The sequence below is a fragment of the Leishmania mexicana genome, chromosome 33, assembly GCF_000234665.1.
Source record: "Leishmania mexicana MHOM/GT/2001/U1103 complete genome, chromosome 33".
In the NCBI taxonomy this organism is placed as follows: Eukaryota; Euglenozoa; class Kinetoplastea; order Trypanosomatida; family Trypanosomatidae; genus Leishmania; species Leishmania mexicana.
In genome coordinates this window covers 1,500,639-1,523,187 of record NC_018337.1, presented here as the reverse complement: position 1 = coordinate 1,523,187, position 22,549 = coordinate 1,500,639, and the positions used below count along the sequence as shown (strand labels likewise).

Below are 22,549 nucleotides of genomic sequence, written 5' to 3'. Positions count from 1 at the left end.
CGCACTACACGGTGCTCGCGTCAACCGTGTCGCGGGAAAGTGAAGGCCCTCCGTCTTGCACTCGCGCACGAGACAGATACGCAAAGAACCGCCTTCCTTCGTGCGACACATGCATAGGTAGGCCTTTCCAAGTCGTCTTTTGCGTCGTTGCTCTGTGATTCGGCTGGGGGCTCGGCTTTTCCCCCAGCAATCGTACTGCGGTGGCACGTTTGAGGGGCGCGGGAGAGAAAGCGAAAGTCGCGCTCACGATTGCGCACACGCACACGCAGCTCTCGTCACGATCGGAAGACAAACAATGTTGTGCTGTGTCATCGAGGATCGAACAGGTCAACACGTGGGATGCACAAGTTGTACCAGCTACCCGCCTCAAAAAACTTTGAGGCCTCTTTCCATCCCACGTAGCCCTTCTTGATCGCCGTCTTGATCTGTGTCGGGTAGGCGGAGTAGTGCGGGTCTAGGATCAGGTACTGCGCCTCCATTGTGTGGATGTTCGCGTGGACGCCGAGGATCGTGTGCGCGTAGCTGCTGCCCCCTATCATCACTGGTGCGGCTCGTGGGCTGCGGAAGTGCTCGATCAGCAGCAACTGCACCGAGGAGTCCGTGACTAGGTCTTGTCCTCTCTCCAGACGCTTGATGGTGCACTCCAGACCGGGCAAATACTTCTGCAGCACCAGCATAATCTCGAAGCTGCCGATCCAGTCACGCGATCCCACGAAGGCTCCCTTGCTCGCCTTGTCCGGGTCCACCTCGTAGAGAATCTCCTGAATGCGCCGGATCGACGGGATAGCGGCACGTAGGAGACTGGCGTGCTGAAACCACGAAAGGACCGTTTGCAGGCTACGGTAGGCACAGCCCCAGCCGTCGTCGCGGAAGCCGTCGACGCGGTAGTGGTAGTAATCATAGGCGCCGCTTACCACAAGCGTCTCAGCCCCTGGAAGGGACGGTGCGGATGCAGGCGCGAGGTCCCGGTGCGGGCTCGTGGCGAGATGCCGCTCCCAGGCCGCGCCAGTACGAAAGACGGAAGCGACCTTTGCCTCGTGCTGACTGCGCAGGTCGTCCCACGTGGACCACGCTTGAATGGCGTCCTCATGGTGCAGAAGGCCCTGGTGCGGCAGCAGCAGGGCCGCGTGCTCTGCCCGCCGCCTCGCATCATCGCGGGTGTGGACATTCACAGGGAAGAGCAGGGAAGCAGGCCAGCACACCTCCGTGCCAGTGAGGTGCTCCGCCTCACTACCGAGAAAGTGGTTGAAAAGCTGCCGAATCGCCGCCACTATTTCGCTCGCGGAGTCGCCGAGAAGAACGCGAGTGGTGACGAGACTGCCCAGCGGCGCCGCGGCAGAGGCGTTGGGGATATCATGTAGCGTGTTGGAGATGGTGTCTGGCACCTCCGGCACGCTCATCATGTACACGTGCAGGGCGTCGGTGTTGCCGCCTCTGGACGGAGTCTTCCACAGCTCCGCGTTGCGCTCAACATCTGCCCACACCGTCTCTACGGCGCTAACGTCGCCGCGGTCCCTCTCCAGAAGTGCAGAGACGGCGATGCCGCGAGACACATTCTTCACGACAAGACAGTGACGCGTCAGCGTTCGGGAGAGAGAGCAGCTGACGCGCGCGCACCACTTGAAAAGCACCTCCGCTGCCGGCGAATCTACAAGGAACGGCTGCAACTCGGTAGCTGAGGTGACTAGACAATGTGTGCAGCTGCCACCTGCCATGGGCAATGCAGCCAGCGCATCAGCGCCGACAATGCCGACGGTCTTCTTGTTACGTTGAAAGACATGCAGCGGATAGGAGGCCGTGTCGGCGATGCGGGCCATGACATCCTCCATGGAGGCGCTGCCGGTGTCCGAAATCCGCCGTGGTGTGTGTATGTGCCTGTGTTTTTCGGTGATAAGGTTGACGTAGGAAAACTGAGCCGGACAGAGGGAGGGTGTGGGAGGGGGGGGCCATACTGGCGAGAGAGAAAAAGCGACGCATTGCTGAGGCGATGGCATGACACCAAAGGTGAGACGCAGTACAGCGTAGGCACATCACCCACAGAGATACCAGCCGTCACACGCAGTGCCACGGGGAGCGGTCAGGGAACCAGGGCCGCACAGAAGCCCCTACAGAGCCAGACAGGCCGACATGGGGAAGGGTGTGAGCGCTCCACTGGGGCCGTCAAAGCACGCACACACACACACACATATGCACTCGCAAAAGGCGGAGAGCACAGGAGGAAAATTCCTGCGGACGCTGCCGCCTCTCAGTCGTCTCACCACGCAGCACCCTGTCGTACCTTGAACGGTACCGATGGCGGCATCACGAGTAGAGGGAAGACACCGGCGACGGGCGCTAGGAGCGGACCGAGTTGGTATACGCCCGGCGCGGCAGTTCGGGCGAGTGTCTTGCGCGGCACGACCATCACTACCACGCGGAGCTGCCACAGGAAGCTAGTGATGTCGGTGATGGTGGAGGTGGGAACCAGTCCCACTGGAAGGGAGAACTCGAAGGGCACGCACGGGGTGTCGAGAACGCAAAACTCAGCGTGATCAATGACGCGTCTGTGCGTGCAGACGAAGTTCTCCATACCGTGTTCTCTGGCGTCCGTCACGCGGGCGTCGCTTGTCGGCAAGGCGCACTCCGGCGTAACGCACTCGAGCAGCTCCAGGGAGGCGGTGACAGACACTGGCACCGGAGCTTCCATGTCCCGCTTGCCCTGCGCGCCAGGGTCGGCGGTTCTGTCGCAGGACCGTTGCCTCGTCTGCAGCACAGTGAAGGAACCCTGTAGGTATTCGCCGAGGGGAACGCAAGAGGAGTGCAGGTGGACTTCAAGCACGTTGACGCCCTCACACGGCATCATGAGGGACAGAGGCTGCCGTTGGGCAGCCAGGCTGCTCTGCATTGTCGCCTTCGCATCATGGCGCACAGTAAGAGACGTGCGCAGCTGTGCCTGCTGCGGGTGCATGACGTCTATCAGCGGCGCCGCCATCCACGGCGTGGGCACTGCGGCGAGTGGGGACGCCTGGAAGTGGAAGTCCTCGGCCACGAGCGCTGAATTAGGGGGGAGAGGGAAGAGCGACAGAAGGGGCAGCTGGGCAACTGTGGCAACGCTGTTGAAGACCACCAGTGGCACCTTCACCTTGCAAAGGTGCGGTTTGGTCACCTTGGCCGAGGCGCTCGATCGCACCGGGTACCAGGTGGCGTATATGGTGATGTCATGTCGGTAGTCAGCGCCCCGGCCCTTGAGTGTCGGCGGGCACCCCTCAGGAAGGCGAAAGACGAACTCTAGAGCGGCGGACTCGTACCGTTTCAAGTGCATGTCCTCCTGCAGTGTTTTTTTACCCGTGCGGTAAAGTATGTACACCACCGCGGACCGGCTCCTGCCAGGACGGGGGCTCACCGCCATCTCTTTTTCAGAGACCGCGGCCGGCCAGTTGATGGGTTTCATGACACTGGGGTCGAGCTCGACGAGCCCAACGAGCTCTACCTCGAGTGGCCTCACACGCACATCCGTCTCGTGCGACTCCGCCTCGGTGGGGTCGACGGAGAAGTAATTGTGCCTCGGCACCCGTTGCAGCGGTGCCATTTCCATTCGTGTGTCCGGCGCCGCCTCGGGCACACAGGTGAGACTTACCCGTACCTTTACCACATCGCCGTCGATGTACCACAACCGGTGCGGCGCGGCGCTCATGGTGAGTGAAAAGTCCATATCTGCGCGCACGCCTACATCGGCACCTCTCTTCTTTACTGTACTGCTACTTTCGCCCCGCCACCATCGCCAAGTGTGGCTGCGGTGATGCAGCGGCCGACCGCTCTGTGTGCACAGGACTCTCGCCACCACTGAAGGGCACGCGCGCCGCAGCCTGTTTCAAATGTGCTTGTGCGCGCGGGAGAAGAGTGAATGGGTATGAGAGCGCCCGTTCGGCTGTGCACAAAGGTTCGCGGCAAGCCAAGAAAAGGGGAGGAGGGAGCGGACGAGGAACACCTGGAGAGAGCAAGACACGCCCAGCCACGAAGAACGGCACGGGAGCGAAGGTACCACTCACGCCTACACAGCTGCCGTGCAAGCATGCCCACGCCGTCGTGTGGTGGTGGGGCCATTGCCTAACAGCAAAGGCACGACAACTGCCACGACGGCTCTACAGGACCAGGAAAATAAAGCAATTAAGTCTGCGCCTGACCTATGCACGCTACACACTTCTGCGCAACACATGTGAAACGAGAAGGCGCTGTCCGTGCAAGGGTTACGTCAGCAGCACGTGCGAGATGAATCGACTGCTGCACGCAAAGGTGCAAACAGGAGAGAAAGAGAGAGTCGTGGACGCCCCCCCCCTTTCCCTTCTTCGACGTGCCCCCATATCTGGCAACGTAAATTTGCGCATCGGTCGGGAGTCACGCCATTTCAGTGCATTCGAAACGAGGAAGATGATGACTTGTCCAGTTAAATCGTCGATGTTAACACGAAACCAAAAGACAGACGCGTTCATGCGAGCTGGGCCACCTCGGCCCACACTGAACAGCCGCCCTTACACACAGCCACGTCCGCGCACAGATGTACAGACGACATCCCAAGGGATGCAGCACCACGCCTTTTCAGCACCACACGACAAAAAAAAAGAAGACGCAACCGGCATTATCGCAAAGGAGGGAGGCAATTCCCTCATCACCGCAGAACGCCTGCCTCGCACCCCCTCCACCACCTCCCTCGCCACTCTTGCTCGCAAAAGGCAAGAAAAGTGAAGAGGCAAGACGAAAAAAGGGAAGCGGAGATGATGAGCGTGAGGAGGAGTGTGCACACACAGTTCATGCGACACTTGCATCTCGTCTCCTCCACATGTGAAGACACGGATGATTGGTTGATGTTACTTGGCGCTGCCCGTCTCCCTTCACCGTGACGTCTCTCGTCACCGAAAAAAAAAGAAAACAGAGAAAGAGAGTGCCACAGACGCCACCTGCTACATCAACCACCTTTCCTTTACCCGCGACGCACTCTCACACTGCTTCGCACGCTCGACGTCGTTGCGGCAGCATCATCGCCTACTCCTCCAAGTTCAGGTCCTCGATGGCGAGGACAATTTTGTCATAGCTCGACTTGAGTTCCTCGTTCACCTTCAGCAGCACGACAGAGGTTGCACGCTTGCACTGGGTGGCAGTGCCTAGGTCCTGCCGCGACGGCACCCACACGTACGGAATCTTAGCCTCCTCCGCCATGAGAGGGAAGTGTGACACCACGTCGTATGGAGACGCATCGGCGCCGAGCACGAGAATACCCTTCTGGCCCTTGCGAATCGCCTTGGTAACATCCTTAATGCCCTTCACAATGCCCCTCTTCTTGTTCGCCGTGACTGTCTTCTTGATGAGAGAGTACACCTTCTTGGTCATCTTGGGCTTGTCGGAGGTGATGGGCCACGAGATGGGGCAGCGGTAGAGCTCCCGATCGTAGTCGTACTCCTCCGTCGCCGTCGCTTGCTCGTCCTGGGGCATGACGAAAATGGGATAAGGGGATGGAATGAGGTGTGGAGGGGGCAGCTGTGAAACGGAAGCGAAAGAAAGGTGGAAGGGCCCGGTCTGAGAGCGTGCAGGAGCGGTGCGCAGAAGGAGCAACGTCGGCCCCGTGCGTCAGCGCAAGAGCCTCAGCGGCGGACAGAGACACACGAGCCGCACGCACAAGTCAAGATGTCTACGTGACCGCTAGAGGGAAGAGAAGGCACGAGCTTACACAATGGAAACGTTGTCACACGTGTGAGCGGTCGAGGCAAGGAGAGGGAGGGGGAGGGGCACAAGAAAGCCGCTGTGCACGAGTGCCGGGGCGTGCGGAGGAATAGAGACAGAGTGGAGGAGGGAGAGAGCGAGTACGGAAAGCGGAGCTGGAGAGACGACAGGGACAGATACCGACAGCGACTGTCGACGTGATGCCGATGGTGGCATGGCGGCACCCTATCTCACCACTTGTTTCGTATTGTGGTACTCCACGCAACACCTTTGGTGGCAGTACAAAAGGAGCCGACTGGGCGTCTGGAGAGGGGGGTCGAAAGCGCAGGCCTTCCCGTTTGCCCCCACCCCATCCCCGGCAGACGCATGGGGCGAATAGCATAATAGGGCGTTGCAAGAAGGCAGACGGGTACAAGTCGACCAACCAAAAGGAGGACACGCTCCGCTCACGTGTTCGGGGACATGGAAAACAAGCACACAAGTACGATAGACGCACAACGAGCAAAGATGGCTCAGCGCACAGGAAGCTGACAGAACACGAACACACGTAGCAACCCATCGTGTTGCCGGCCACCGGGCGAACTCCGAAGAACAACAAAACAAACGCCGGGAATCCTCCTGTTGAACTCATCTGAGAAAACGCCCGTCGCTGCATCACAAACAAAAAAAAGCATGAGGTAACTGTATAGATAGAGAGATAGGTAAACGAAATTCACCGTGCGACAAGGAAGGCCTCATCCAGCGGTCTCGCAGCGCCATCACCGCATCCGGCAGCAGCCAAAGACTGTGCAAACAAGCAAGCAGACAGCACACTGAGAGCGCCACACCTGTACAAAGAACGGCGAGCGCACTGTGGGGATGGAGGATATTCCCTTTTCAGACCTCCCCTCTCCTCCCCCACCCCTCGCACGATGGAGCACACGCATGTGCGCTTGTTTCGTCGCCCAGAGAGCAACAACACCGGTCAGTCACAATGTCTGGGAAACCTGGAACATCTGCTCGCGTGGTTCGCCGCGCACGGTATACGAGATCCTTACTCGTAGTCCCAGCATGCGTGGATTCGCCGTGTTCTGTGTGTTGTCCACCTTCAGCTGCTGCGTGGCTACTCCGTGCGGCGCGATAGTGCTCGGCACCGGCGCCACCTCGACTGTGCAGATCCGAAGCACCGCCACACTAAAGTTCAGTTGTTCCACAGCCTCGCTGAGCTTCGACTGTACGACGAGATCGGCAAAGATGGTGCTGCCCTCCATCCGCCCCGAGAGCAGGACATCGAAGTCACCGCAGCTGTAGACGCACACACCAGTCACGCCTCCTGCCCCCGCCGGAGACGCCGACTCAGACTTTACGCTTGCTTCAGCCATCATCGTCGATCCAGAGACAGCCGGTGCGCATCCCTCGCCGCTGTCGCCGAAGATGTCGTCAAACGCGTTGGTACTGCTCGTTGCGCGCTGCGGCATCGTCAGTACAGTCACGTTCGGCGAAAAAAGCGAGTGGACTTGCGAGGATGAGCCGGCCATCAGGGTTGGCGTGTCTATGCCGGGCGACGTGGGCTTGGTGGCACCGTCAAAGTTGAAGAGGTCATCGAGCGTGTTGGTCGTCTCCTGGCGAAGCTGCTCCTGCGTCAGCGAAACAACTTCTACCGGCTTCACAGCGTCGGCCTCGGGGTTGATAGGCGGCATTTGACTAAAGCTAAAAACTGCCTCCTGCGGGAAGTCCACCAGCAGTGTCGTGTACTCGCACGCGCGCTGCTGTAGCTCGCAGTCCATGCTAGTCATATTGCTCGTCAACGTCGCCATCGCCTGTGACTTGGCGTCGGGGCACTTGGTCGCGACCTTCATGAGCGCCGTCAGACCGTACTGCTTGATGAGAGTGAAGCTTGAATTTGTGGTGAGACTGCTAAGGCACGTCGCCACGTCCACCGCCGTCAGCCCCTTCACGGCGCCGAGCAGCAGCTCCACGTACTCACCAATGCACCACAGCGCCACCAGGAGGAACGCCTTGCGAGACTGATGCCGCGCGTCGAACGGGTACGAGGCCTCCTCCCATAACGCCTCGACCGCACGTGTTTGCACGTCCTTTGTCTGGCTCGAGAGAACGACGAGCAGGCGGCGGGCAAAATCCAGCGGGGCAAACTGCTTTGCCACCTTGAGAAAACGGATGGAGTAGTCGATACGCCAAATATCGCTGGGGTAGTGCGTCTCAATCACGCTGCAGATGTGCCGCGCCACGTCGCCCTTCATCTCCTCGGAGCACAGCGACATGTACGCGATGAGGTCGGGCACAAGAAGCCGCACGTTGTTCACCGTGATGAGCGTCACCGTGAGGTCCAGTGCACGGCGCCGTATCGAGAGGTCGGCATCCCGCAGGCATTCAAGAACGATCGCCTGATGCTGCACCACGGCGTCGAAGTCCTTGCTCGAGTACATGAGCAGTGTCTGGAGCCCCACAAAGCGCAGGTTGTTATCCTTGACGGAGGCGAGGAAGCGGCTGATCGTGTTGATGGCAAGGGTGCGAAGGCCTTCATCGCTCTCGATGGCGTTGATCGTGCGCACGCACTCGTACAATACGGCGCAGCCGACGTTACGCGTCGCGTCCGTGTTCGTGATCACCTGCGCGAGCACGTCGTTGAGGGCTTCTGAAGTGACATCGCTGTCGGCACCGATGATGCGCATGAAGTGGAGCAGCTTCACCTGCAGGAAAGGGTCCGTGATGCCGTTGACGTCCTCATCCGTGATGCGAGATGAGAGCACGAGCGCCTTCAGCGCCCGCACGGCGCTCATAGCGTGCTTGCGGAACGCGCCGATCATCTTTGCTCCTGAGTCTATCTGAAGGCATTCGATGACAAGCGTCAGGACGCACATGACCGACTCCGTATTCCCGTCAAAGAGGTCTGTGCAGTGCTCCAGAATGTACCCCGCCTGATCAGGTGCCTTCCGCACCACACGTAGCGCGGCCAGGGCAGCCTTGCTGCGCAGCTGCTGTGGGCTGTTCTTGAAGAGGTGCAAGATGGAGTCGAGGAGGTCACGGCACATGTCCTCGCTGGCGATGTTGGCTGCCGCATTCAGCGAGATGCCGATGAGGCAGAGCTGCTCGTACGAGATGCCCCGGCGAGACCCTGCAAGGCTGAGGTGTGCAATCATGCGATTCTCCACAAGCGTCAGCACCTCGTCGCTTTCACTGAAGAGAAGCTGCAGCGCGAGATAGCCGACGCGAATGCCGGAGAAATCGGTCTGCGACAGGAGCTTTAACACCTCCATGTGCGCGAACTCCGTCGGGTAGCCAAGCATCCGAATGTAGAGAAGCATCAGCATGTACCGCACCCGAATGTACGGCTTCGCCTCGGTGAACCCTTTCCGCAGTTGCGCAGTGATGATTTTCACGTTTGACCGCTCCTCCTCGGAGGTTTTGCACTGCCGAATGAGGCGGATCGTCGCCTGCAGGCGCATCGAGTCCATCGACGACATCGTCTTGTGGGCGTGTTCTTGGGACGGGCGTGGTGAGGTCAGAATTTCCTCCTCTTTTTTTTGTATTTGGTGCGGAGTTCTCGAATCGATACGCGGCTGTGCAGATGTACGCGCACTGTGGGTAAGTAGTCTTATGGGGATGTGGTGAGCGTGCACAGGCCTGTTATCAGTGGGATGCGCTGGTGCCAGTTCAGGACCTTGCTTTCTCTGCTGTGAAGACGACGCTCCAACTCGCTTGTCGGCACGTATGTGTGCGAAAGGGCAGTGGCGGGATGCAGACGACAGAGGAGAAGTGCGTAGATTCGGCCTCAGGACGCACACATGAACGCTTACCGGAGAGAGTGGTGATGGGGGTTCGCTCTCACACACGCACACGGTGCAACCTACCTGCTACCGTTTTGCGCATGAACAATGTTCAGCGCCTCGCACATTCGCATTGGCAGCGCCGCTCTCTTGTACTGTTGACTCATCGGTGTCGCAACATCGCGGAGGAGCGCGAGAGCATCGCGAGCGAAGACGTCCACAAGAAACCTGCGCAAGAGGAGAAGACGCCTGCCAGACTGTCGCAGGTCTGTGCGCCCCACACCTCTGTTGATCGACGCGCATATGTGTATGTGGCTTCCGCTGTCCGCTTTCAATATGGCTTGCCGTTAACCGTTCTTACACCACGCGCAACCCCTTAGGCATAAAACACGGAGAGCGCTGGCAGAGACAGCATACAAAGCGAGCGCGCGCGGGATGTGCCCAGCAAAGTCCCCACCACCACTACCCCCACCTCCTCCATCGAAACACCTGCAGCAACACGCCAACGCAAATGTCAAGCATGCATACACACACACGCGCGCGCATGGGGAAAGACGCCCACGACATGAGTCCCGGACACGGTAGCGACACCAGCAGCACGTGAGGAGGAAGCATCACGGAGAGTGCTCTGCCTGCCAAGCGTCACGTGAGCCCTTCGCAACGGCGGGGCGCGGCTAAACAACCAAGCATGCCGCGAGGCCTACGAAAGACTGTAGTTGCGACGCCCCTCCGTCACGGCGAACAGCAAACGCTCCCTCATAATCTCACGGGTGGTGTACGGCGGCAGCTTCAGATACAGAAAGCACGTGTTGCACGACGGCAGCGTCTGCTCCTTCTTGCTCTCCATGTCCTTCATCGCCACCGTGATGAGGCGGCCGAGACCGGCCAAGCCGTTGAAGGGCAGCCGCGGCGACCCAGTCAGGAACTCCAGAAAATCGTGCTGTTGCGCACGCGTGAAGTCACTGCCGACAATGGAAAGTAGCATTTCAACGTGAACACTGCCACTGCTGTAGCCACTGCCCACCGTTGTCTGCGCCCGCAGCTCCTCCTCGGTAAAGAGTGGGCCGTCACCCTTCGCGTCGGAACCGCAGATGAGCATGCTCCGCTCTTCGTCGCTCAGGCACCACAGGGCCTCCACCTCTATCACCGAAAGCAAACCCCATTGGAAGTGGCGCAGATTCTCCAGCGCCACCTCGAAGCGGGTGACCACCGTATGCTGCAAGTGCTGCTCCAGGTCTGCATGGGTTCTGAGGGGGGTGCCGTCGTCCATCTCGAGCCCCGCCGCCGCCAACTCGGCCTCCGAAACGCGCCGTAGCTGGGCAAAGCTGCGGTGCAGCGACGGGTCCAGCACCTCCAACAAGTTCGTCAGTGCCGCCAGGGTCGATGCACAGGGTGCAGTGCGCGTTCCAGCCTTTTGACCCACGGGAAGCCCGAGGGAGGGGAGCATCAGCAGTGGCCACACCTGCGGCAGCAGGTCCATGTCCATGCGATAATCATCGATGAAGGCGCGGGCACAGGCGGCACCGAGGGCGAAGAACTCCTTGAGAAACAGGGCCTTGGTCGTCGGAAACGCCAACGTCACCGGATCTGCTCCGCCGTCATCCTCCGTCACGAACCAAAACTTCAACTCCGCGCGGAAGTAGGCGGAGAGCTCCGTGTACACCTCCTGCGATGGGCCGCTGCCAAAGCCCTCCTCGCCCTCAAAGGTGAAGTCAATTTTCACCAGTGGTGAGAAAAGGCCGCAGAAGCTGTCGTGCAAGACTCGAAGCAGTCCGGGCTTATCACTGCGCGGGACTTGCGTCTTGTGCGGCTTTCGGGACTCGGGGGAAACGCCTGTGTTTGCGGACATCACCGTCGCTGCCTGATCATGAAGTGTTTGAAAGGCAAAACGACGGCAGTCGATCGCCACGTAGCGCGTGATGAGGTTTTTCACGGAAAGCGGCAAATGCGGTGCCAGGTGCGTCGTGAGACACCGAAGCTCCGCTGGCACGGCGCGTGCGCCTCCGAGAAAAACAAAGGGGCCAGCGCTCTCGTACGCCTTCAGCAAGCGCCGCTGCATCCCGACGTCTTGGCCGCAAGTGCGACCGAAAAGAGACAGCAGCGTACCAAGAAGAGACGTGTCCGTGGCTGCCGCCCCTTCTGGCGCCCTCACAGGGCCAGGGGAGACGAACCCGCACGGGCACGCCGTGTAGACTTCGCCAAGGTGCACCGTCTGCCTGTGTAGACAGGCAAGCGGCGTGGCGGCTGAGACAAGGCCCCTCTCCTCAGTGAAGAGAACAGCTCGTGTGAGCGGCGCGGATGCCTCCGTGGACTTGTCCGCTGCTGCGCGCCACGCCGTGAGAAGGTCCTGCGTCGTTGCTGTCAGCGCACCGTTCACGCGGTTACAGCGCGTCCTCGCACACGCGGCACAGAGATCGTAATCACATTCTCGGCAGGACCACGCATCCTGGAGGCCACCAGCACCGCATTCGTCGCACTTCCAGTTGCAGCTGTGGTGGTGATGCAACGGGTGCTGGCAAGGACACGTGAACTGACTAGATCGACCATTATCGCACACAATCACCTCCACCACCTCCGATTGCTCCACAATCTGCTGCAGCGTCCTCCGCTGCTGAAGCTGTAGCGCCATGTCCTGCAGCCGCTTCACCACGAGACCCGTCAGCAGATGCTCCAGCTGCCGGGCCCATCCAGCAGGTGCGCCGCCATTTGGCTGGGCTGTGCTGTCCCTCCCTAGAGCGGCCGACCCAGCCAGAGCGTGCACGGCCTCTCTGCACGCGACGGTGTCCCACGCGCACGCCTCGGTGAGCGTGAGTACCTCAAGCAGCGCTTCCACATCACTGCGACCGCCATGCTGCAGAACACGCCGCAGCTCCACCGGTCCCACCGTCGGCAGCCCGCAGCGGGGCAGCAGCGGTGGTGTCGAGGGCAGGCTGGCCGCTTCACGCCGCAACATCTGCACGACCGGGCTCCGCTCGGGGGTCACCGACGTACTTCGACGCAGGATCGTCTCCGTGACACCCACATCCAGTAGCGTGCCCGCCCACGCCCTGTCGTGACGCACAAGCGCCTCCGAGACTTGCTCGATGAGAGGGGTGGCAGCGTCCGCCAGAAAGCTGAGCAGCGCGGCACGCGTGGCATCCTTCGCGTGTGGCCCAGCAACCAGCAGCACCTGCAGCAGAACAGACTGCCCGTAAGCGGCGACGTCGCCGCCGTTGTGCGACACGGCCCCGAGATGCTCCAAGAGCGCGCTCAGGTCGCACTTACAAAGTGCAGCCGACAGCTCGGCTGCGCGCGACGGCGGGCACTGAAGGGACGGCGTGGCGGGCACGGCTCCCGCCACAGCATACGTGCACGGAACTGGCTGGAAGAGAACCCTGCAGCCAAGGTCGACGGGCCACAGAAACTCGCGCATGGTGGAGAGGTGTACGCGGCTCCCACGCTTCTTCAAGTCCAGCACGTCTTCGGCGGCGAAGAACGCGTTCGTGAGACGGAGGCGGTCCTCCTTGGAGAACCGCCGCGCGTACTCGTCGTCGCCGACCGACCACCACATGTGCTCCGGTGTCGGCACCGTCTTTGCAGCAAAGATGTTCGCAATGAGCACCAGCAGGGGCCATTCCGCCTCCGGCAGGTGCCACTTCGCCCCCTCGCTGCTGCTCAGCAGGTCCTCACCTTGCTCCTCGTCATCGTCGTCTTCCTCGTCCCCACCCGCAAGTGGGATGGCCGCGGCAGCACTGCTAGTGCCGGAGATGACGTCACGATTCACAAACGGGTTTGCAATCGTCAGAGCGGTGCGCACATTGCGCGTCAACTCACGCGCAAGGTCCATCGCCACGCTGACGCAGGTGGCCGCCGACACGCCGGCAATGCGCGCAGCGTCGGAAAGAACGGCATTGACGCAGCTGAACACCGTGCTGCGAAAAACACGGTCTAGGTGCGGTGTAGCGCACACTCTCTGGCACAGGCGTAGCAAAACGAGCACTTCATCCGTGCCGTCGCCGCGCCCACTATCGACTCCTGCAGCAGATACACACGTCGCCGGTGACGGATTCGATGCCGTGGTGCGCTTGCGCTTGCGGTTTTTCCTTTTGCCCGTGGTCGCCTTCTCTTCCGTCATCTCTGATGTCCTCGCCCCGTACGCCTTCAGCGTCACCGCGAGCTCTGTAAGGTGCCGAAGGAGGCGCAGCCAATCCTGATTCATCTCCATACACTCGAGCGCCGTCAACCTGCTCTGAAACAAGTCACGAATCATGGCAACCAAGTGCGGCTGCGCAGAGAGCTGGGCACTGCGCAGCAACACGCAGCACATCCGCAGCGCCTGCAGGCACATATCCAGGGATACGTCCACCACCGACTTGCAGAAGTTCAGCTGCTCTTGCAGCGGTGGCAGAGCAGCCTGCACCGCCGTGTCGCTCTGCGCTGCGGCAGACATGCACTGAAGCAGCTCCTCCTGCAGCTCCCATCGCTTGGTGTGAACAAACCCGAAGTCATCGTCACTTGTTGGCGACTCATCGATCAGGCGAGCGACCCGCTCAAATGCGGCGCGCACGCACTCCACGAGCTTTGCGCGCGACTTTGAGGACATGGCCGAAACGAACTTCTCAAGAAGAATGCGAACCGCACGCACGGAGAGCACGGTGGCGTCGCCGCCGAGGTGCTGGCAGTGCAGAAGCTCGTGCAGCATCCCGAGGGGCTGCTTCAGGGGTGGGTCATCGGTGCCGTCGGCAATAATTAGCTCTGTGCAAACTTCCAGGAGAGAAGTGTACGCCTCTTCGTCTGCCAACCTCGCTGACTCGTCTCTCCGCGAGGTCATGACGTACTCAGAAAAGGGTAGGACCTGCCTCAGAGTACTTTGTGAAATAAGTCGGCCCCACAACGAGAGCAATCACCCAGTAGACCTCTGCTGGAGAATCGAATTCGGCAATGTGTAGCAGTTTAGGTGACAGCCAGGGTGTCTCTCGCGACAGACGCTGGTGCACCTTCGTGGATGCAGCAAGTGAAGCTTTTCTGTTTGGTTGTTTCTCCGGATCCCGGTGCGAATCACGCAGTGCGCTGTGAGAGACACAGGGAGGCGCACACACACACACACTTGCACACGCCTACGAAGTCCACTACATTACCGGCAAACAAAGGAGAAATGCGAACGAGAAAAAGGTTGGACGAGTGGAGGAGTGCGGCTGTGCGGCGGTAATGACGCAACAAGAAGGGAAGCGGCCACCTCATGGAGATCTTGACATCATTCCGAAGCTACCGTGGCGTACCCTACACAGAGAGACGCTCGGCGGCACGCATCGGGAAAAACTCGAGTGACGCTGCATCCTTATGTAAGCGCTCCCTTGCAGTGTGCCGACGTGTGATGGGGTGTTCGACGTTTGACTATGGAAATACTTGAGGAAAGTAGCGAGTATGAGCAGCATCGGCGCACGAGGTAAATCGCCATCACGACTGGCAGTCTTGCCGGTATCATCGGGATCACCTTTTTGATAGACCTCGCCGGCGTCGTCGTCTCTCTCTCTCTGCGTTGATGTCGCAACTCCGCGGCAGAGGAGGGCAGAGGCTGCCCACAGCAGGTGACCAAATATGGAAGATGATTGATTTTGGAGAAGGCGACGAGAGCGACGTCGTCGCGGGGTGCGTGGCGGGCATCAGAAAGCGGTGTTGCGCACGCCAAACAGCAACAGCAAAATGGAACACGAAAGGCGTCCGGTCAAAGCGATGGCGACCTTGGCGGAGTTGTCCACGTGGGCACTCACACGTAGTTTCTTCTGCCCACCGCAACCCCGGCGGCGTTGCTGCGAGCGTCATGGCAAAGCTCTTGACAGCTCAGCAAATACCGCTCACCGAGCACGATGCCTAGTTGTTTTTTTGCCAACACACTCGCGGAAGCTCGTGTCACATCGATAGACGGCGCGGATGCACTTGGGCAAGTACACCTTCCGCTCACTCACGATCGCATCGACTGGGTCCCGCAAGACGAGGCTGCCAGCACTGCCGACGCTGTAAACGTACTTATCCTAGAACTGAGAGTGAGCAAGACCAACGGTGGTCGTGTTGCTGTCGCCCTGTTAGCCGTCAAGCGCCTGGAAGCGGCGGTTTACTGTGCTGAAGGTTCTCCCTAGCCTTGCCCTCTTCACAACCCCCTCACCCTTCGCCCACATCTGCCGCTACCGACGGGCGATGACACTGAGGGTGAGGTGGATATACGTGCGAAGGCGACCTGTAGACAACGGGGGAGCCCCGAAAGGGACGTGCCTTGAGGTAGTGTGAGAGGGCGAAGGTAGGTGTGAGGTTGGACTGGGTGTCATAAGGGCGTGGCGTTGCTGCCCCCGGATGAATAAGTTTACGGGGTGGTCTAGGACTCTGGGCTACGTGCTAATGTCGCCCTCGGCATGTCTTTGCCCACAGAATATCGCCTGCGTTCTCCCCATGCAGATACGCAGGCTGCACCCACCCTAAAATGGCTCCAGACCCCAGTGAGCCACATCCGCTAACGCATCCGCTAACAGTGGAGGAGCAGGGCCCCTTCGGAGTGGAAACCTATGACGCCTCGTCATGGGCAACTTCGCAACGGCGTCGGCAAAGACTCAGCCCAAGCGCCGCATTTCTTAACTCTCCCTCGACGTCTTCAGTCCGTGAAAGGCCGTATCGGGGGTCTTTAGGTACTACGGTTCGCCGCGAACCAACTTCTCGCACTGGTTGCGGCAGTTTCAGAGAATTCGACGTGAGCAGTACATTAAAACTTACTCAGTTCATGGAAGCGTGCGTACAGGGATACGGCATGTGCGCCTGTACGTGTGTGCGTCTGCGTGTGTGGGTGGGTGTGGGGGACGGAGGTGAATCGGTTCGGGAGCATTACCCGCGCCCCTACGAATTGTAGACAATACATGAAAAAAAGGTGCGAGAGGAAACAAGTCCATTCGCCAAGAGGGCTCGTATGCGGAAGCAAAACGGTTGCGTAGGAAAGACAAACATCCGGAGGGCCGGCAAGACACCGCCGTCCGCCACCACCTCCTCCTCCGCCACGGCGTCTCGTCCCTGCGGGCTACGGTTGCCTCACGACGACAGCAGCAATAATGATAAAACAACACAACAGAAGGTCAAACAAAAAACACAAGCGCGAAATACATCGGACATACGGCCTTATGGTCGGCCATCGGGCGCTCATTTTTATATACAACATCATTTCGGTGACGCCCCCTCCCCCACGGAAGAAACGTCTCCGTAGTGTATCAGGGTCCAAGTGAACTCACTCTGTGTGTGTGGTGTAGGGGGCGGGGGGCGGCAAGAGGCCCATGCAGCCCAGCGATCTGTGCGAAGCGCTGAGCCACTTCTGGTGCTGACAGGGTCACGTGCCTGCGACGTGGCACGGTCAGGGCAATGCATCGCCGCTCACGTCGGCTGTGAGGTCCGGGGTGGTGTTGCGTGGGAGCGCGCTGCGACAGTGAGCACGCTTGCGCCATCCATATGATGAGCAGCGGATCAGCGTGAGTCGAGCGTATCCCACCCCACGGCCCTCGCACCGCCTACTGGCGGGCCAAGCCTGAGCGACTCCGAGGGGCGCCCCGCAAGAGGACCGGCATAGCAGGAGCGGCTCTGAGGCGGGCGTGGTAGACAGAATATGAGACAGGGGCCACGCTCCGACCACTCAGTGAGCATTGCTGTAACGCACATGTGTACCGCTGCTTCGCACCACTCGATGTGCCCCTGTGACAGGGCAGGGGAGAGGGAGTGGAGTGGGGTGGAACACATGCTGCATGGCAGTGAATGGGCACATTGGAGGGCAAACAAAAGAAGCTTTTTACGTTAGCTGAAAGATCTTATGTGGCGCGAACTCATCAGATAGATGGAGGAGCTCGTCCCTTGCGTTTCGCGTGCACACATCTACGTATGTACGCACACAGGCAATCGCGCCATCCCTCCCACTCCCCGCCGGCAGGAGGAGCGAGAGTGAGTGGAAGAGAAAACTTTTGAAGTGCCCATCTCGACTTGAGCACCTACTTTCGGTGCGCACGCACGCGCTGCGAAAGACCCTTGCACACCGATGCAATGATGGATTCAGTGGTGGTGGTGATGGTGATGGTGAAAGTACCAAGGAGAACACTCGGGATAGTATGTGGCAGCTGAACGCCCACACGCCAGCGGTGATACCACAGCGAATTCGGGGCGCACATGACCAAGAAAGTGACAGGACAAGGCCTTTGCTGTCAGAACCGCGCTCAGTTGTGGCGAAAGAACTTCCAGCTTACCCATGTTGTGTAGACGCTCACACACAGACCCTGAAAGACGAGTGGGGCAGCTACGACGTAGAAAATATCTTGCCGAACAGAGGTGGTGGTATTCGGGCTGATGTAACGCGCCGAACCACTGTCGAAGCCCTGAAACACGCACCGCATCATCCCGACAAGGGTCCACAGAGTAAACAGGATGATGCCGAGGAACGCAGGCCACGCGTAAACCATGCGTACAAGTGGTTGTTGGCGGTAGTCCGGAATTTCCAACATGGTGGTCTGTTCACCTCATACACGACAGTGGTGAGCGAAATCGAAAGGGCAGCCGCGGGAGGACGAGAAACGCCCCCGCACGATGGACAGGATGGCAGGGTGTGAAGAAGAGAGACACAGCTGAAAGCCGGAGGATGCGTGCGAGTGTGTGCGCGCTAACCGAGTGGAAAGCGTAGCCACAAGAGGAGGACAATGTCTTGCCGCCACACGCAATGCGTGAGCTGCGACACAGCCACAGGGGTGCGGATAATGGGAGGGCAGAGATGGAAGAGCAACGCGATGTTCCAAAATGTCAACCGAAACGGAGTGGGGAGAGGAGGAAAGGGAGCGAAAATGAGAAGTATTCGAAGGGCGTCGCGAATGGTGCGCCGCTTCTTGAGTGAGTATGCGGAGGACACCGCTCGAGCTGATGTCCCCACACTGGGGCACGGTAGCAGCGGAGTGCGCGTAAAAGATGAAGAGGGTGTGTGTGGGGGGGAGGGGGGCCGGCAAAAGACAGGCACTACTTGTTACAAACGTGCCGTGACTGCGGCGTGGCAAAGGGCTCCAGCAAGCACGACAGTGGACTGGTACACCGCTAATGAGCGAAAAAAAAAGAAAAAAAAGTATGTCGCGCAGGGCCCTACAGCAAAACAGCGGTGTGGAGCACCGAGCATGCAGAATAGTAGAGAAGGAAAGATGGCGTGCAAAGTTTCAGAGGGAAAGATGAGCGTTGAGACGAGTATGATGACCGTCAGACAGCAGACGCAGCGGTCCAGCGGTACCGTGGCCGAAGGGGCAGGGTTGATCCACTCACGTAGGTTCGGAGCACAGAAGCAGCGCCTGCACACGCAAAGCGGCGTGTCCGTCGCGCAGTAGTACGCCAGAGGCGCGAACAACGATGAGAGGGGGAAGCCGAAGAGGTACAGTCGCAGGGGTACATGCGACGTGCGCACGCTACGAAGGGTTTGAAAACCTCCCGTCCGCGTGTTTGCTTCACCATCACAAAAGGGAGAGAGAGGAGGGGGGCAGAAGTAAAATGCTACAGGCCGTCGCTCCGCCTTCGCCCTTGCCTCGACTGCTGGGCTGAGAAACCACCTCGATATGGCACCTTGTTCTCTCCTTCTGCGTTACTTGGAATTTAAATTTCTATTTTCTTGACTTCAGGGGCAGTAAGAAATTTGTGCGACGTGGCCGACATCTTCATGTGACGCGTACCTTTGTTCCACGTGCCCACTGACAGGTTACACGCGCGTCGGTGTTCACCTTCGCAGTCTGGAATAGGACTGACAGCGCACCCTGTCAGGTGTCAAGAAGCAAGGAACTGATAGCAAAGATGAATGCAGCACAAGAAGCACACTGTCTGATACGCGGCTCTTAGTCCTGCTTCGAATAGCATCCCGAATTTTCTTCGCCGTGTGTTGTGTTTCGCTTCTTCCTTTTTGCTCAAAGCGGTGGCAGTTGTGGTGGCGATGATTGGCAAGCAAGCACGACACCGTCACGACAGAGCCGCGGTGTTGAACATCGCGACGCATGACCAGCAAAAACGACGAGCACACACTCACCGATGGAGACAGACGGAGAGGTAACCAAGTGAACAGGTCAGTAGCAACTGACCAAATGTAGGTAGAAAAAGAATTATTCATAGGCCGTAGCAAAAGGGAGACAGTCACCGCACGCAGGGGCGCACGCGCCCGCACCGCACTGGCGTTGCCTCCCCACCACCACGCACATATACCCAGACACCGATACAGGTACACCGACGCAAAGAAACACAGAAGGAGAAAAAAAAGAAAGCAAGCCATAAAAAAGAGAGGGGGCAAGAGGCACGAACAAGCAAACGACCCGGATGCGGCTAGTCAGATATGCAACTAAACCATCCATGAGCCGAATCCCTCAGACACCGCCACGTCTCGTACAGAGCCACGTCTGTTGCTGTTCCGCAGTTGCACACAAGAAGAGAACGACAGAAAAATAAAAGAGCTCCAGCGAGGCGAAGCGAAGTCCGTTTCATTTTCCCTTTCTGCCCTCCAATGTGCCCATCCACTGCCATGCAGCATGTGTTCCACCCCACTCCACTCCCTCTCCCCTGCCCTGTCACAGGGGCACATCGAGTGGTGCGAAGCAGCGGTACACATGTGCGTTACAGCAATGCTCACTGAGTGGTCGGAGCGTGGCCCCTGTCTCATATTCTGTCTACCACGCCCGCCTCAGAGCCGCTCCTGCTATGCCGGTCCTCTTGCGGGGCGCCCCTCGGAGTCGCTCAGGCTTGGCCCGCCAGTAGGCGGTGCGAGGGCCGTGGGGTGGGATACGCTCGACTCACGCTGATCCGCTGCTCATCATATGGATGGCGCAAGCGTGCTCACTGTCGCAGCGCGCTCCCACGCAACACCACCCCGGACCTCACAGCCGACGTGAGCGGCGATGCATTGCCCTGACCGTGCCACGTCGCAGGCACGTGACCCTGTCAGCACCAGAAGTGGCTCAGCGCTTCGCACAGATCGCTGGGCTGCATGGGCCTCTTGCCGCCCCCCGCCCCCTACACCACACACACAGAGAGTGAGTTCACTTGGACCCTGATACACTACGGAGACGTTCCCTCCGTGTGTGTGTGGGGGGGGGGGGTCAAGAGATAGGTCAAGGAATGCAAAGAAGCGAGATCAGTACGAGAACTTCTGTGGAGCACCAACACACAGATACGCAGACGGCGCTCGGAGTAATCGAGCCATCGGCTTCGTCCTCGGCCGCAAAACAGACAAAGACGGAGGCGCGCAGGTGCACCTAGTTGTGCTTAAAGAACTTCCATCCAACCCAGCTGCCGTAGGCGCAGAAGAGAAGAATCTGCGGCGAGATGGCTGACCAGAGAACCAGATGCCAGCGTGAACTAAGAATAGGCGAAGCGTGATGGTAGTTCCTCGTTTTCTCTTCCAAGCATACGCACGCGTTGTAGGCAAACCACATCATGAAGATCAGCGACAGTATAAGCGTGGTGTAGCCCAAGAACAGAGGCGGCTTGTCGAGGTCAGGGGGAGGAATGGCATTCCCCTCGAGGCTTTCGCTGATGGTGAGGTGAGCGTCGTACAACGGAAACTCCATTTTCGAGGCAGTGTACATGCGTTGCAGCCGTCCACTGTGCGCGGCGCACGCTCCACGTATTCTTTACTGTGTTGTTCCCGTCAATCGGAGAAGGGGACGAATATGGCCCGGCGGCGACTGCACGCAGACCTCTTGACCTACCTCGAGGCGGTGCTTGTCCTTGATGGCGTCCCGCAGAATGGCAGTCGAGTGGCAGCAGAGACTGGTGCGAGGAGTTGGTGGCCGAGGAGACGGAGGATGTGTCTCTGCGTGTATGTGTATTGTTGGGGGTGGGGAATAGCGGCGGAGAAAAGACGAAGAGAAACACCAAAACAAAAAAAGGGTGGAGGAGAAGCAGACAAAACGATAATGCGCCAGCCAAACAAACTACACAGCGACAGCCAGAAAGGTCGAAGAGCGGAGCTGCCGTCCAGAGGCACCGGGAAAGAGAATGGGGGCGGGAGGGGAGTGGAGGGGAGGAAAGGGAAGAGGGGGCCGCTCCTCACGGAAACGGGATAAGCCGGTGAGCCGATGGAGTGAAACACAGGCGTCGTGAAATATAGCCAAATATATATCAATACAAATACATATACATATATGGGTATGTGTGTGTATGGTTTATCTGCATGTGCGCCTGTGCGTGACACAGCCCACAGAGGGAAGGGCGAGAGCAGGGGATGCAGAACAAAAAAAAACTCGAAAACAAAAAAAACGAGGAACACCCTCGATCTGGCCCGCCTGAGCAATGCGAGAGGCGCCTTCCTACGTGGCTTACCTCGTGCCCCCCACGACCAACCTGTGGAAAGATCAGCTCACGAAATCACTGGCGCACCGTGTGCACGGAGAGAGAGAGAGAAAACGAGTAGCTGGGAGTGGCAGAAGCCGTTCACGGCCTTTTACTTACGGGGCGGGGGAGAGGGGGTTCAGGCTACACGTCTCTTTTCAGCTACGGGAGAGCGGGAGAGGAGAACCGGACGAGGATGAAGCACAAAATCGTAACACAGCACCCAAGCAAGCACAAAAGAAAAACGTGGGAGACCAGAGAGAGAGAGAGAGACAGCGAAGGGAAGTTGGAGGAGAGAGCGCCGTGCGCAGAACGACGTATTTGTGCAAGATACAAACGGGGCGTCTCTGACAACGACACACACGCGCGAATGTCACTTTATCCGCTTTGCAGGCACACACACACACACAACAAAGAAAGAAACGGGAAGAGAGCAGCAGTAACGACGGTATAGCCGCTTTTTTTTTTGAGATAAAACAATGCGTCAGCGTCGTGGTCAGAGAGAGCGGTAAAGGGACTAGATAAAGATAGCGGTGCTCATGGCCCGTGGCTCGAGTGTACTGTGACGAGAAGAGTGACGAGAGGGTCTGTCAACAGCAACGAAGGTTGGTGAGGCGAGGCTCGTAGGAGTCGGTGATGAGAGCCCTGAAGGAGAAAACGGCGCAGGCCGAGGTGAACGTCTGCTCTAACCGTTGCGTCTATGATGAGTTCATGCCATCGCAGCAGGTTAGGGTGAGAAGTGGATACAGTGA

The 22,549-nt window shown here is 59.0% G+C and overlaps 7 protein-coding genes across 7 annotated transcripts; all 7 read right to left on the bottom strand.

Moving 5' to 3' along the window:
* Positions 1-308: 308 nt before the first annotated feature.
* LMXM_33_4000 (conserved hypothetical protein) lies at positions 309-1,829 on the bottom strand (the record flags this gene model as incomplete). The annotated part of the gene is made up of 1 exon (XM_003878913.1): positions 309-1,829. The coding sequence occupies one exon, from the start codon at positions 1,827-1,829 to the stop codon at positions 309-311; it is 1,521 nt and encodes a 506-aa protein (XP_003878962.1).
* A 425-nt stretch (positions 1,830-2,254) lies between these two features.
* On the bottom strand, positions 2,255-3,691 carry LMXM_33_3990 (conserved hypothetical protein; the record flags this gene model as incomplete). The annotated part of the gene is made up of 1 exon (XM_003878912.1): positions 2,255-3,691. One exon carries the CDS (start codon positions 3,689-3,691, stop codon positions 2,255-2,257), a length of 1,437 nt encoding a protein of 478 aa, XP_003878961.1.
* A 1,328-nt stretch (positions 3,692-5,019) lies between these two features.
* LMXM_33_3980 (nucleolar protein family a member-like protein) lies at positions 5,020-5,466 on the bottom strand (the record flags this gene model as incomplete). Its single annotated transcript, XM_003878911.1, has 1 exon — positions 5,020-5,466. The coding sequence occupies one exon, from the start codon at positions 5,464-5,466 to the stop codon at positions 5,020-5,022; it is 447 nt and encodes a 148-aa protein (XP_003878960.1).
* Positions 5,467-6,662: 1,196 nt separating this feature from the next.
* On the bottom strand, positions 6,663-9,158 carry LMXM_33_3970 (putative adaptor gamma-1 chain; the record flags this gene model as incomplete). Its single annotated transcript, XM_003878910.1, has 1 exon — positions 6,663-9,158. The coding sequence occupies one exon, from the start codon at positions 9,156-9,158 to the stop codon at positions 6,663-6,665; it is 2,496 nt and encodes an 831-aa protein (XP_003878959.1).
* Positions 9,159-10,161: 1,003 nt separating this feature from the next.
* Positions 10,162-14,271, bottom strand: LMXM_33_3960 (conserved hypothetical protein; the record flags this gene model as incomplete). The annotated part of the gene is made up of 1 exon (XM_003878909.1): positions 10,162-14,271. One exon carries the CDS (start codon positions 14,269-14,271, stop codon positions 10,162-10,164), a length of 4,110 nt encoding a protein of 1,369 aa, XP_003878958.1.
* Positions 14,272-17,674: 3,403 nt separating this feature from the next.
* LMXM_33_3955 (conserved hypothetical protein) lies at positions 17,675-17,959 on the bottom strand (the record flags this gene model as incomplete). Its single annotated transcript, XM_003878908.1, has 1 exon — positions 17,675-17,959. The coding sequence occupies one exon, from the start codon at positions 17,957-17,959 to the stop codon at positions 17,675-17,677; it is 285 nt and encodes a 94-aa protein (XP_003878957.1).
* Positions 17,960-20,719: 2,760 nt separating this feature from the next.
* LMXM_33_3962 (uncharacterized protein) lies at positions 20,720-21,052 on the bottom strand (the record flags this gene model as incomplete). The annotated part of the gene is made up of 1 exon (XM_003878907.1): positions 20,720-21,052. One exon carries the CDS (start codon positions 21,050-21,052, stop codon positions 20,720-20,722), a length of 333 nt encoding a protein of 110 aa, XP_003878956.1.
* Between the last annotated feature and the right edge of the window lie 1,497 nt (positions 21,053-22,549).